At 45.0% G+C, this 13,024-nt stretch overlaps 1 protein-coding gene across 1 annotated transcript in view; it reads right to left on the minus strand.

The window, feature by feature from the left end:
• The window catches only part of LOC126252485 (D(2) dopamine receptor-like), a 173,792-nt gene extending 165,972 nt beyond the window's left edge, over positions 1-7,820 (minus strand). The window contains exon 1 of the mRNA XM_049953380.1: positions 7,807-7,820. Within this exon, the coding sequence (XP_049809337.1) occupies positions 7,807-7,820 (14 nt within the window). The remainder of the gene's footprint in view (positions 1-7,806) is intronic.
• Positions 7,821-13,024: the final 5,204 nt, after the last annotated feature.

A 13,024-nucleotide genomic window follows, 5' to 3' on the forward strand; every position in this document is an offset into this window, starting at 1 on the left:
GAGAGAAATTACAATCGTAGGTGTCATCCTGAGCGTCCCGGTGCAGACCATGTAGGTGATAATATTTGTGGGTGTTATGACTTCTGAGATGGCCGTTGTGGCCGAGCGGTTCTAGGCACTTCAGTTCGGAACCGCGCAACTGCTACGGTCGCAGGTTCGAATCGTGCCTCGGGCATGTGTGATATCCTTAGGTTAGTTAGGTTTAAGTAGTTCTAAGTTTAGGGGACTGATGACCTCAGATGTTAAGTCCCATAGTGCTTAGAGCCATTTGAACCATTTTTGTTTTAACTTTAATGGTATCTACTTCCCCGTCAAAATCCAGGACATGCCAAAATTTGAGGCATAGAAAACCGGAATATCGGTTCAAGTTTGTGGTCTGGATAAGAAAGGCAAGCCAGATGAATAGGACAAGCATACTGTCGTCGGCCCCCTCTATTTCTCAAAATTTGCCAATGAGCTCGAGATGTATGTAAACATGGTGCTCTTCTCTGAAGGTGATAATTATCATTATGTTTGGATCAAAGACATCTCCCGACTCCTTTTCTACCAACTAGAAACCAATTATCATAAAAGCATATTTGCTTAAAGTGCCTCAATTATTTTTCCTCGTACAAATTATTAGCGGCACATCTATTAGATTCCGCTTCCAAGCACCCGGTACGTGTTATTATGCCTACTGAGAAAGATAAAGTGATAGAGTTTAAAAATGCTTGTCTCCAGGAGCGATGCCCGTTAGTTGTGTATGCCGATTTTGAATGCCTCCTCGCCCCTGTAACCCACTATGACGGTGACCCCACGATCTCACATACCACCTTTACAGAAAAACACGTACCATATGTGGCAGCGTACCAAGTTGTATCGTCCCATGATTCGAGTCTTAACAGCTATATTCTCTGCCTCGTGATGACTGGGTGTTGTGTGCTGTCCTTAGGTTAGTTAGGTTTAAGTAGTTCTAAGTTCTAGGGGACTGATGACCATAGATGTTAAGTCCCATAGTGCTCAGAGCCATCTGAACCATCTTAACAGCTATAAATATTATGTCGTGGATTATCCTGCGGTTTGGCTGCTCAAAAAACTTTCAAGGAAGGTTGATAAGCTTTACAGCGATAATGACTAAATCGAAGGAGAATGAAGATTTGTACGATAACGCGGTTGACTGCCATATCTGTGAGCTACCATTAGACAGAAAAATGGTGACTCCTCGTAGGGACACCGTTACCTTACTGGTAAGTTCCGTGGCGCAGCTCACAATATGTGCAATTTCAACCACCAGTTACCAAGGCACAAACCCAGTTACTTCCATAATTGAGGTGGGTGTGACACTCACTTTCTAGCTGAGCACTTGGCTGATTTCGGTTGGGAGAAAAATGAGGTCAGTGTCCTACCTGAGCCGGCCGCGGTGGTCTAGCGGTTCTGGCGCTGCAGTCCGGAACCGCGGGACTGCTGCGGTCGCAGGTTCGAATCCTGCCTCGGGCATGGGTGTGTGTGATGTCCTTAGGTTAGTTAGGTTTAAGTAGTTCTAAGTTCTAGGGGACTTATGACCTAAGATGTTGAGTCCCATAGTGCTCAGAGCCATTTGAACCATTTTTTTTGTCCTACCTGATCGAGAAATGACATTTCATTCTCCAAACGAACGACGTTAAGAATTACTATCGAAAATGGTTCAAGTGGCTCTAAGCACTATGGGACTTAACATCTCAGGTCATCAGTCCCCTAGACTTGAAACTACTTAAATCTAACTAACCTAAGGACATCACACACATCCATGCCTGAGGCAGGATTCGAACCTGCGACTGTAGCAGCAGCGCGGTTCCGGACTGAAGCGCCTAGAACCGCTCGGCCATAGCGGCCGACTCCTCCAGTTACAGCACATACGTTTATCAGCATGAGTTTTGAACTTAGCAACATCCTACTCCATCTTCATTACTTGATGAAGCTTACTCATCTTCACCAAGTGTCATTGCTATTGTCATAGTCCTCAGATGCACGATTACAGCTAATACACCCATTAAACTTCTCCTTCTACTGCACAGACATCCATTGAACGGTGTAAACAATTACGTCTGTCCTCCCAGTCCAGCAGCTGCAAACAGACTGAGTCCTTTTCCTGCCATTTTCCCCAGACCGCCATTTTGAATTACGTAATGGGACGGGAGAGGGAGGGCCGACAGCGCCCCCTGGTGGCGTTGTTGTGAACTACGTCAGTTGAACTCTGGAACTTATTGTGAACATACTGGATGGAACTACTGCCTATGACAACTCAAATTGTTTACGTAAGAAATGCATACTTAAGTCCATCCTATCAGGCAGCCCAGCACAGACTGAGGCCTGCCAATTTCCAGATGGAGAAGGGGAAGGGATGGGAGGTGTGGGAGGGTTATGTTAGTGGAAGCAGCACAATTGACCTACTTTCCCACCAAAATTTGAACTTCCCACCAAATCAGGCAGTAGTAGCCCACTAAGACAGAGGCAGCAACAGGGGAGTAACCACTTTTGTGACATTTACGAGTTCCTAACCAGGAGCGAATTTTTTTATACCATCTGTGTGCTTTAATAGTTTCTTGAGTCTCTGCGTGTAAATTTAATATCTAGTAGCCACAGCTCTCGCGTTTTCGTTTGCGTCGGAAAGTAAACCGATTTTGTGATATTACAAGTTATTAATCAGGGGCGAATTATTTACTTTCAACTGAGTGCTTCGGTAGCCAGGTTTTTGAATAATTGCGTATTATCAGACACAGTTCCTACGATTTCGTCAGGGTCTACAGTAGAGTTGCGCAGCACGTGCAGATAATCCGATTATCTGCATAGTTTAGCTTTCCATCGTCTTTAGTATGGAGAGGGACTGCGATTGTTGTCTACGGATGCGAGCCGAGTTGGTGACACTTCGGTCTCAGCTTCAGGCTGTGATGGCTTCGGTTACACAGCTTGAGGCTGTAGAGGATGGGCACTACTGTTGTGGGCCGGCCGTGGGGATCCAACGGACGTCCAGCACGTCCGAGTCCTCCGATCGGTCCTCACCGGTGGTCAACCCAGTTACTGCTCGCACTGAGGTTGACCCCTCACCTGTGATCGAGTGGGAGGTCGCCCCGGGGTGAAGCAGGCGGCGAAAGACTGTCCAGGCGGCCGCACGTAAGGCCTCCCTGTATTTTCTGACAGTTCCAGGTGCTGTCTGTGGCTGACAGTGTCGCTGAGCCAGATGCTGTCGCCTGTCCTGTATCAGAGGAAACCACTCAGCCTGCATGATCCGGGTAATCACAGAGGGTGGGATTATTGGTAGTTTGGAGCTCCGACGTTAGGCCCGTTATGCGGCCCCTTAGGGATTTGGCTGAAAAAAAAGGGAAAGGAAACCAATGTTTACTCCGTGTGCAAACCGGGTGGAGTCATTCCAGATGTGGAAAGGGTCCTCCCGGATGCCATGAAGAGTACAGGGTACAACCAACTGCAGGTGGTTGCTTACGTCGGTACCAATGATGTGTGTCACTTTGGATCAGAAGAGATTCTCTCTGGTTTCGAACGGCTAACAGAAGTGGTATAGGCTGCCAGTCTTTCTTGCAAGATGAAAGCAGAGGTGACCATTTGCAGCATAGCCGACAGGACCGACTGCAGACCTCTGGTACAGAGACGAGTGGAGGGTCTGAATCAGAGGTTCAGACGATTCTGCGACCGTGTAAGCTGCAGATTCCTCGACTTGTGCCAAAGGGTGGTTAGGTTTCGAGTTCCGCTGAGGAGGTCAGATGTCCACTATACGCAGAAGACGGCTACTCGGGTAGCAGGGGCTGTGTGGCGCGGACTGGGCGGTTTTTTAGGTTAGAGGGTCTCGGGAAAACACAATAAGGGCTTCAGTCACAAAGGGTGCAGGCTGAACACAAGAAGAACGTAGATACAGGAACCATTGGTATAACGTTTGTAAATTGTCGTAGCTGTGTTGGGAAAGTACCAGAGCTCCAAGCGCTAATAGAAAGCACTGATGCTAAAATCGTTATAGGCACTAAAAGCTGGCTAAAGCCGGATGTAAGCTCAGAGGAAATTTTTGCGAAGAACCTAACGGTGTTCCGAAAGGATAGGCTAAACACGGTTCGCGGTGGCGTGTTTGTTGCTGTTAGAAGTAGTTTAACTTGTCGAGAAATTGAAGTAGATACTTCCTGTGAATTAGTATGGCAGAGGTCATTGTTGGCAACCGAAATAAAATAATAATATGATCCTTTTAACGATCTCCCATTTCAGATGATACAGTTGCTGAAAGGTTCAAAGAAAACTTAAGTTTGATTTCAAACACGTACCCGACTCATACGATAATACTTGGAGGTGACTAATTTACCCTCGACATGTTCGCGAAAATACATGTTTAATTCCGGAGGCACGCATAAAATATCATGTGAAAGTAAGCTAAACGCATTCTTTGAAAATTATTTCGAGCAATTAGTTCATGAGCTCACGAGAATAGTTAATGGTTGTGAAAACATACTTGAACCCGCAGCAACAAATAATCCTGAGTTAATAACGAGCATAAAAACCGATACAGGAATTAGTGAACACAGGATTGTCGTAACGAGACTGAGTATTGTAATCCCCAAATCTTCCAAAAATAAGCGAAAAATATACCTATTAAAAAAAACAGATAAAAATTCACTTGATGCCTTCCTAAGAGACAATCTCCACTCATTCCACATTAATAATATAAGCGTAGACCAGATATTGCTTGAATTCAGAGAAACAGTATCGGCAGCAATTGAGAGATTTATATCAAATAAATAACAAACGACGGAGCTGATACTCGTTGGTACACGAAACGGGTTAGAAGACTGTTGCGGAAACAACGAAACAAACCTGCCAAATTTAAACAGACACAAAATCCCCAAGATTGGCTATCTTTTACAGAAGCTCGAAATTTAGCGCGGACTTCAATGCGAGATGCTTATAACAGTTTCCACAACGAAACTTTGCCTCGAAACCTGGCAGAAAATCCAAAGAGATTCTGGTCGTATGTGAAGTATGTTAGCAGTGAGAAACAATCAATGCCTTCTCTGCGCGATAGCAATGGAGATACTATCGAAGACAGTGCTGCCAAAGCAGAGTTACCAAACACAGCCTTCAGAAATGCCTTCACAAAAGAAGACGAAGTAAATATTCCAGAATTGGAAGCGACAACAGCGGCCAACATGAGTAACGTAGTAGTAAATATCCTAGGAGTAGTAAAGCAACTTAAATCATTTAATAAAATCAAGTCTTCTGGCCCAGACTGTGTACCAATCAGGTTCCTTACGGAGTATGCTGATGCATTAACTCCATACTTAACAATCATATACAAACGTTCGCTCGACGAAAGTTCCATACCCAAAGCCTGGAAAGTTGCACTGGTCACACCAATATTCTACAAAGGTAGTAGGAGTAATTCCACTAAATTACAATCCCATATCGTTAACGTCGATATGCAGGAGGTTTTTAGAACATATATTGTGTTCAAATATTATGAATTACCTCGCAGAAAACTGTCCATTGACTGACAGTCAACGTTGGATTAGAAAACATCGTTCCTGTGAAACACAACTAGCTCTTTATTCACATGAAGTGTTGAGTGCTGTTGACAAGGGCTTTGAGATGGATTCCGTATTTCTGTATTTCCGGAAGCTTTTGACACTGTACCACACAACCGGCTTGAATTGAATTTGCATGCTTATGAAATATCGTCTCAGTTATGTGACTGGATTTGTGATTTCCTGTCAGAGAGGTCACAGTTCGTAGTAATTGACGGAAAGTCATCGAGTAAAACAAAAGTGATTTCTGGCGTTCCCCAAGGTAGTGTTATAGGCCCTTTGCTGTTCCTTATGTACATGAAGGATTTGCGAGACAATCTGAGCAGCCGTCTTCGGTTGTTTGCAGATGATGCTGTCGTTTATCGACTAATCAAGTCATCAGAAGATTAAAGCAAACCGCAAAACGATTTAGATGAATTATCTGAATGGTGCGAAAAGTGGCAGTTGACCGTAAATAACGAAAAGTGTGAGGTCATCCGCATGAGTGCTAAAAGGAATCCGTTAACCTTCGGTTACACGATAAATCGGTCTAATCTAAAAGCCGTAAATTCAACTAAATACCTTGATATTACAATTACGAACAACTTAAATTGGAAGGAACACATAGAAAATGTTGTGGGGAACCCTAACCAAAGACTGCGTTTTATTGGCAGGTCACTTAGGAAATGTAACAGATCTACTAAGAAGACGGCCTACACTACGGTTGTCCGTCCACTTTTAGAATACTGCTGCGCGGTGTGGGATGCTTACCAGATAGGACTGACGGAGTACATCGAAAAAGTTCAAAGGAAGGCTGCACGTTTTGTATTATAGCGAAATGTGGGAGAGAGTGTCACAAAAATGATAGAAGATTTGGGATGGATATCATTAAAGGAAAGGTATTTTTCGTTGCGACGGAATCTTCTCACGAAATTCCGATCACCAACTTTCTCCTCCGAATGCGAAAATATTTTGTTGACACCGAGCAACATAGGGAGAAACGACGATAAAATAAGGGAAATCAGAGCTCCTACGGAAAGATATAGGTGTTCGTTCTTTCGGCGCGCTATACCAGATTGGAATAATAGAGAATTGTGAAGGTGGTTCGATGAACGCTCTACCAGGCACTTAAATGTGATTTGCAGAGTATTCATATAGATGATGTCACTGCAACATTTGCCACATCTATGGCCGCCATCTTGGATCTGCCATTTTGAAAAAATTCGCTAACAATGCAGAGTTACTGATGGTGTCCCATATGTGCTCCATTGGAGACAGATCTGTTGATCGAGCAGTAAAAGGTAGTGCGTCGACACTCTTAAGATCATGTTGGATTACAACAGTGTTATGTGGGCAAATGTTATCCTTTTTAAAAACTCCTTCTGGAATGCTGTTCATGAATGGCAGGGTGACAGCCCGAACCACCTGTTTGACATACAAATTTCCGGTCTGGGTGAGTGGGAATACGATGAGAATGATCCACCTGTTATACGAAATCGCTCTGTGGACCATAACTCCGGTTGTAGGTCCAGTGTGTCCAGCATACTGACATGTTGGCTGCAGGCCCTCAACAGGCCTCCTCGTGACTACCACACGGCATCATTGGCACCGAAGAAGAATTGGCTTTCATCACAAAACACAGCAGTCTTCCAACATGCCTTCGACTGAGCGCTCGCTTGACACCACTGAAGTCGCATATGGCGGTGGCTTGGGGTCAGTGGAATGCACGCTACAGGGTGTCTGGCTCGGAGCTGTCCTTAAAGGAACCGATTTGTAACAGTTAGATGTGTCAGTGTGGTGACTACTGGTGCTCAAATTGCTGCTGAAGATGCACTACGATCGGCCAGAGCCATATGTCGAACATGATGGTCTTCCTTTTCGGTAGTGCCACTTTGCCATCCGGAGACCAGTCTTTATGTGACCGTGCTGCCGCTGCCAAAAATCCCGTACAGTTGTACATTCCTCCCAAGTCTTTCTGCAGCCTCTCGTAGTCCTGTTACACGACCTCGTTCAAACTCAGTGAGGTGTTGATCATGGCATCTTTGTCCCCTTAAAGACATTCTTGAGTAACAGCAACTTACCACCTCCAGTCTCAGTGGTAACTAATGCTCACGACCGTCACAACGTGTATTCGAAGCAAACCTGTTTCGCATCCTCATAGTAGCGATATTAGCGCCACTCGTATGCGTGGACACACACTATCTTTCAGATGTAGAAGCACGCCTGTCAGCTTTCATTTATGTCGTAAAACTGCTTCTTGGTGTTGAGGGTTTTTCTCCATCAGTGTACTTACGGCACAAGTTTCATCGAGCTATGTTACCATACACAGACACAACATGGAATTTACTTTCGTCTTTTGAGTTTGAAAACCCGTGTGCTATCGTTTACATATGTTCGGTTCATACTAGCAGCTATATAGCGCATATTTCGTAACAAGAACTATGAGTCTGAAAGGCAAATTTATAAAAGGTCTGTTACATTATAGCCAGCCGGAGTGGCCGTGCGGTTCTGGGCGCTACAGTCTGGAACCGAGCGACCGCTACGGTCGCAGGTTCGAATCCTGCCTTGGGCGTATATGTGTGTGATGTCCTTAGCTTAGTTAGGTTTAATTAGTTCTAAGTTCTAGGCGACTGATGACCTCAGAAGTTAAGTCGCATAGTGCTCAGAGCCATTTGAACCATTTTTTGTTACATTATAAACAAATCGGAAAATTAACAAGAACTATGAGTCAGAAAGGCAAATTTATAAAAGGTCTGTTACATTGTAAACAAATCGGAAAATAAGGGACTGAAGTTAGAACTTGGGCGACACATATGATACATTTGTGAAGTATATTTTAACGCAGAATCCACATGATGATCTTTTTTTGTACTCTCTGTGTTTTGAACATTTTTGTCAATAACAAGACACAAAGACATGAAGTATCCGGTAACAAACTTTCTTAATCCACGAAATCCGAAACAGCTATCTTTAATTATCTGTCTGTCGACTGGTTTGAAATTTTTCTCTACATATTCGAATTATCTTTTCTAAAAAGACTCAAGGGTGGGTATAGTTGACATTTATGGTTAAGGAAGAGGAGCGAGCGACGTTTGATACTAGTTGCATGCACACTGCACTTTATGCTCGAGTGACACGTTAACGAAGTTGCCAAACGAAACCGCAAACGGATAACACATTTCGCCTGTGGGAGGCAGGCGGTTCGTTAGCTGTACAAATACGCCCACCCGCCCAGTGTTAACAGCCGGTCCGGCAACCTGCTGTTCACTTGCGCAGCCCACAGCGTGCGTGGCGCGCTGCTGCGGCCTCTGAATAATGGAAGAAGCTGTTATCACCGGCACTGCGTGGCCGCGCGCGCCATCAGCCCAGACCAGCCACTGCGACCGCACGGGGGTCACTGCGGCGGCTGCCGTCGTTTAACGCGCTGTCTGCTCCACTCTGCCCTCCTGTCTCTGCAGCGAAGCGTTTCGGGCGAATCTCGAATCCGCAGTGTTTCACAGCCCGTTAGCTTTGGGGCTTAAAGAAAATCTGGGATTTACCAGTGTGGAGGCTCAAATATGGGAAGTAGGGGAAAGTAGGGTTACATACAGTACGTACAAGAACCTAGAGGGAAAATAGGAACGGAAGACAAACAACGGAGACTTCGGATCAGAAAGGGTATGAGATGCAGTCATTCTTCCCTACTGTAGAATCTATCCATCGAAGAAACAATAATGGAAATACAAGAAACGGTGAAAGGATATCAATGATATAAAACTGAAGTAGAACTACAGTATCTGGTCAATGGAATTGCTATGTACTACACTACTGGCCATTAAAATTACTACACCAAGAAGAAATGCAGATGATAAACGGGTATTCATTGGACAAATATATTATACTAGAAATGACATGTGATTACATTTTCGTAACACATCTGAAATGTAACGTTCACTGTTCAAAGTGCCGTCAATGCGTACAAGAGGTGACCGAGAGGTGTAACCAATGGCACCCCATACCATCACGCCGGGTGATACGCCAGTATGGCGTTGACGATTACACGCTTCAAATGTGCGTTCACCGCGATGTCGCCAAACACGAATGCGACCCTCATGATGCTGTAAACAGAACCCGGATTCATCAGAAAAAATGACGTTGTGCCATTCGTGCACCCAGGTACGTCGTTGAGTACACCATCGCAGGCGCTCCTGTCTGTGATGCAGTGTCAAGGGTAACCGCAGCCATGGTCTCCGAGCTGATAGTCCATGCTGCTAGCCGGCCGGGGTGGCCGAGCGGTTCTAGGCGCTACAGTCTGGAACTGACTGCGGACCTTTGGTACAGAGCCGAGTGGAGGTTCTGAATCAGAGGCTGAGACGGTTCTGCGACCATGTGGGCTGCAGATTCCTCGACTTGCGCCATAGGGTGGTAGGGTTTCGGGTTCCGTTGGATAGGTCAGGAGTCCACTACACGCAACAAGCGGCTACACGGGTAGCAGGGGTTGTGTGGCGTGGGCTGGGCGGTTTTTTAGGTTGGTGGCCTTGGGCAAGTACAGAAAGGGCAACAGCCTCAAAGGATGCGGAGCAAAGTCAGGACATGCGGGGACCAAGCAGCAATCGGTATTGTAATTGTCAACTGTCGAAGCTGCGTTGGTAAAGTACCGGAACTTCAAGCGCTGATAGAAAGCACCGTAGCTGAAATCGTTATAGGTACAGAAAGCTGGCTGAAGCCAGAGATAAATTCTGCCGAAATTTTTACAAAGGTACAGACGGTGTTTAGAAAGGATAGATTGCATGCAACCGGTGGTGGAGTGTTCGTCGCTGTTAGTAGTAGTTTATCCTGTAGTGAAGTAGAAGTGGATAGTTCCTGTGAATTATTATGGGTGGATGTTACACTCAACAACCGAGCTAGGTTAATAATTGGCTCCTTTTACCGACCTCCCGAATCAGCAGCATTAGTGGCAGAACAACTGAGAGAAAATTTGGAATATATTTCACATAAATTTTCTCAGCATGTTGTAGTCTTAGGTGGAGATTTCAATTGACCAGATATAGACTGGGACATTCAGATGTTTAGGACGGGTGGTAGGGACAGAGCATCGAGTGACATTATACTGAGTGCACTATCCGAAAATTACCTCGAGCAATTAAACAGAGAACCGACTCGTGGAGATAACATCTTGGACCTACTGATAACAAACAGACCCGAACTTTTCGACTCTGTATGTGCAGAACAGGGAATCAGTGATCATAAGGCCGTTGCAGCATCCCTGAATATGGAAGTTAATAGGAATATAAAAAAAGGGAGGAAGGTTTATCTGTTTAGCAAGAGTAATAGAAGGCAGACTTCAGACTACCTAACAGATCAAAACGAAAATTTCTGTTCCGACACTGACAATGTTGAGTGTTTATGGAAAAAGTTCAAGGCAATCGTAAAATGCGTTTTAGACAGGTACGTGCCGAGTAAAACTGTGAGGGACGGAAAAAACCCACCGTGGTACAACAACAAAGTTAGGAAACTACTGCGAAAGCAAAGAGAGCTTCAGTCCAAGTTTAAACGCAGCCAAAACCTCTCAGACAAACAGAAGCTAAACGATGTCAAAGTTAGCGTAAGGAGGGCTATGCGTGAAGCGTTCAGTGAATTCGAAAGTAAAATTCTATGTACTGACTTGACAGAAAATCCTAGGAAGTTCTGGTCTTACGTTAAATCAGTAAATGGCTCGAAACAGCATATCCTGACACTCCGGGATGATGATGACATTGAAACAGAGGATGACACGCGTAAAGCTGAAATACTAAACACCTTTTTCCAAAGCTGTTTCACAGAGGAAGACCGCACTGCAGTTCCTTCTCTAAATCCTCGCACAAACGAAAAAATGGCTGACATCGAAATAAGTGTCCAAGGAATAGAAAAGCAACTGGAATCACTCAACAGAGGAAAGTCCACTGGACCTGACGGGATACCAATTCGATTCTACACAGAGTACGCGAAAGAACTTGCCCCCCTTCTAACAGCCGTGTACCGCAAGTCTCTAGAGGAACGGAGGGTTCCAAATGATTGGAAAAGAGCACAGACAGTCCCAGTCTTCAAGAAGGGTCGTCGAGCAGATGCGTAAAACTATAGACCTATATCTCTGACGTCGATCTGTTGTAGAATTTTAGAACATGTTTTTTGCTCGAGTATCATGTCGTTTTTGGAAACCCAAAATCTACTATGTAGGAATCAACATGGATTCCGGAAACAGCGATCGTGTGAGACCCAACTCGCTTTATTTGTTCATGAGACCCAGAAAATATTAGATACAGGCTCCCAGGTAAATGCTATTTTTCTTGACTTCCGGAAGGCGTTCGATACAGTTCCGCACTGTCGCCTGATAAACAAAGTAAGAGCCTACGGAATATCAGACCAGCTGTGTGGCTGGATTGAAGAGTTTTTAGCAAACAGAACACAGCATGTTGTTATCAATGGAGAGACGTCTACAGACGTTAAAGTAACATCTGGCGTGCCACAGGGGAGTGTTATGGGACCATTGCTTTTCACAATATATATAAATAACCTAGTAGATAGTGTCGGAAGTTCCATGCGGCTTTTCGCGGATGATGCTGTAGTATACAGAGAAGTTGCAGCATTAGAAAATTGTAGCGAAATGCAGGAAGATCTGCAGCGGATAGGCACTTGGTGCAGGGAGTGGCAACTGTCTCTTAACATATACAAGTGTAATGTATTGCGAATACATAGAAAGAAGGATCCTTTATTGTATGATTATATGATAGCGGAACAAACACTGGTAGCAGTTACTTCTGTAAAATATCTGGGAGTATGCGTGCGGAACGATTTGAAGTGGAATGATCATATAAAATTAATTGTTGGTAAGGCGGGTACCAGGTTGAGATTCATTGGGAGAGTGCTTAGAAATGTAGTCCATCAACAAAGGAGGTGGCTTACAAAACACTCGTTCGACCTATACTTGAGTATTGCTCATCAGTGTGGGATCCGTACCAGATCGGGTTGACGGAGGAGATCGAGAAGATCCAAAGAAGAGCGGCGCGTTTCGTCACAGGGTTATTTGGTAACCGAGATAGCGTTACGGAGATGTTTAACAAACTCAAGTGGCAGACTCTGCAAGAGAGGCGCTCTGCATCGCGTTGTTGCTTGCTCGCCAGGTTTCGAGAGGGTGCGTTTCTGGATGAGGTATCGAATATATTGCTTCCCCCTACTTATACCTCCCGATGTAGATGTAGAACCGTGCGACCGCTACGGTCGCAGGTTCGAATCCTGCCTCGGGCATGGATGTCTGTGATGTCCTTAGGTTAGTTAGGTTTAAGTAGTTCTGGGTTCTAGGGGACTGATGACCTGAGAAGTTGAGTCCCATAGTGCTCAGAGCCTTTTTGAACCATGCTGCGAACTGTTCGTGCAGATGGTTGTTGTCTTGCAAACGTCCCCATCTGTTGACTCAGGGTTCGAGACGTGGCTTCACGATCCGTTACAGCCATGCGGATAAGATACCTGTCATCTCGACTGCTACTGATACGAGG

The sequence above is a fragment of the Schistocerca nitens genome, chromosome 4 (assembly GCF_023898315.1).
Source record: "Schistocerca nitens isolate TAMUIC-IGC-003100 chromosome 4, iqSchNite1.1, whole genome shotgun sequence".
Taxonomy (NCBI): Eukaryota; Metazoa; Arthropoda; class Insecta; order Orthoptera; family Acrididae; genus Schistocerca; species Schistocerca nitens.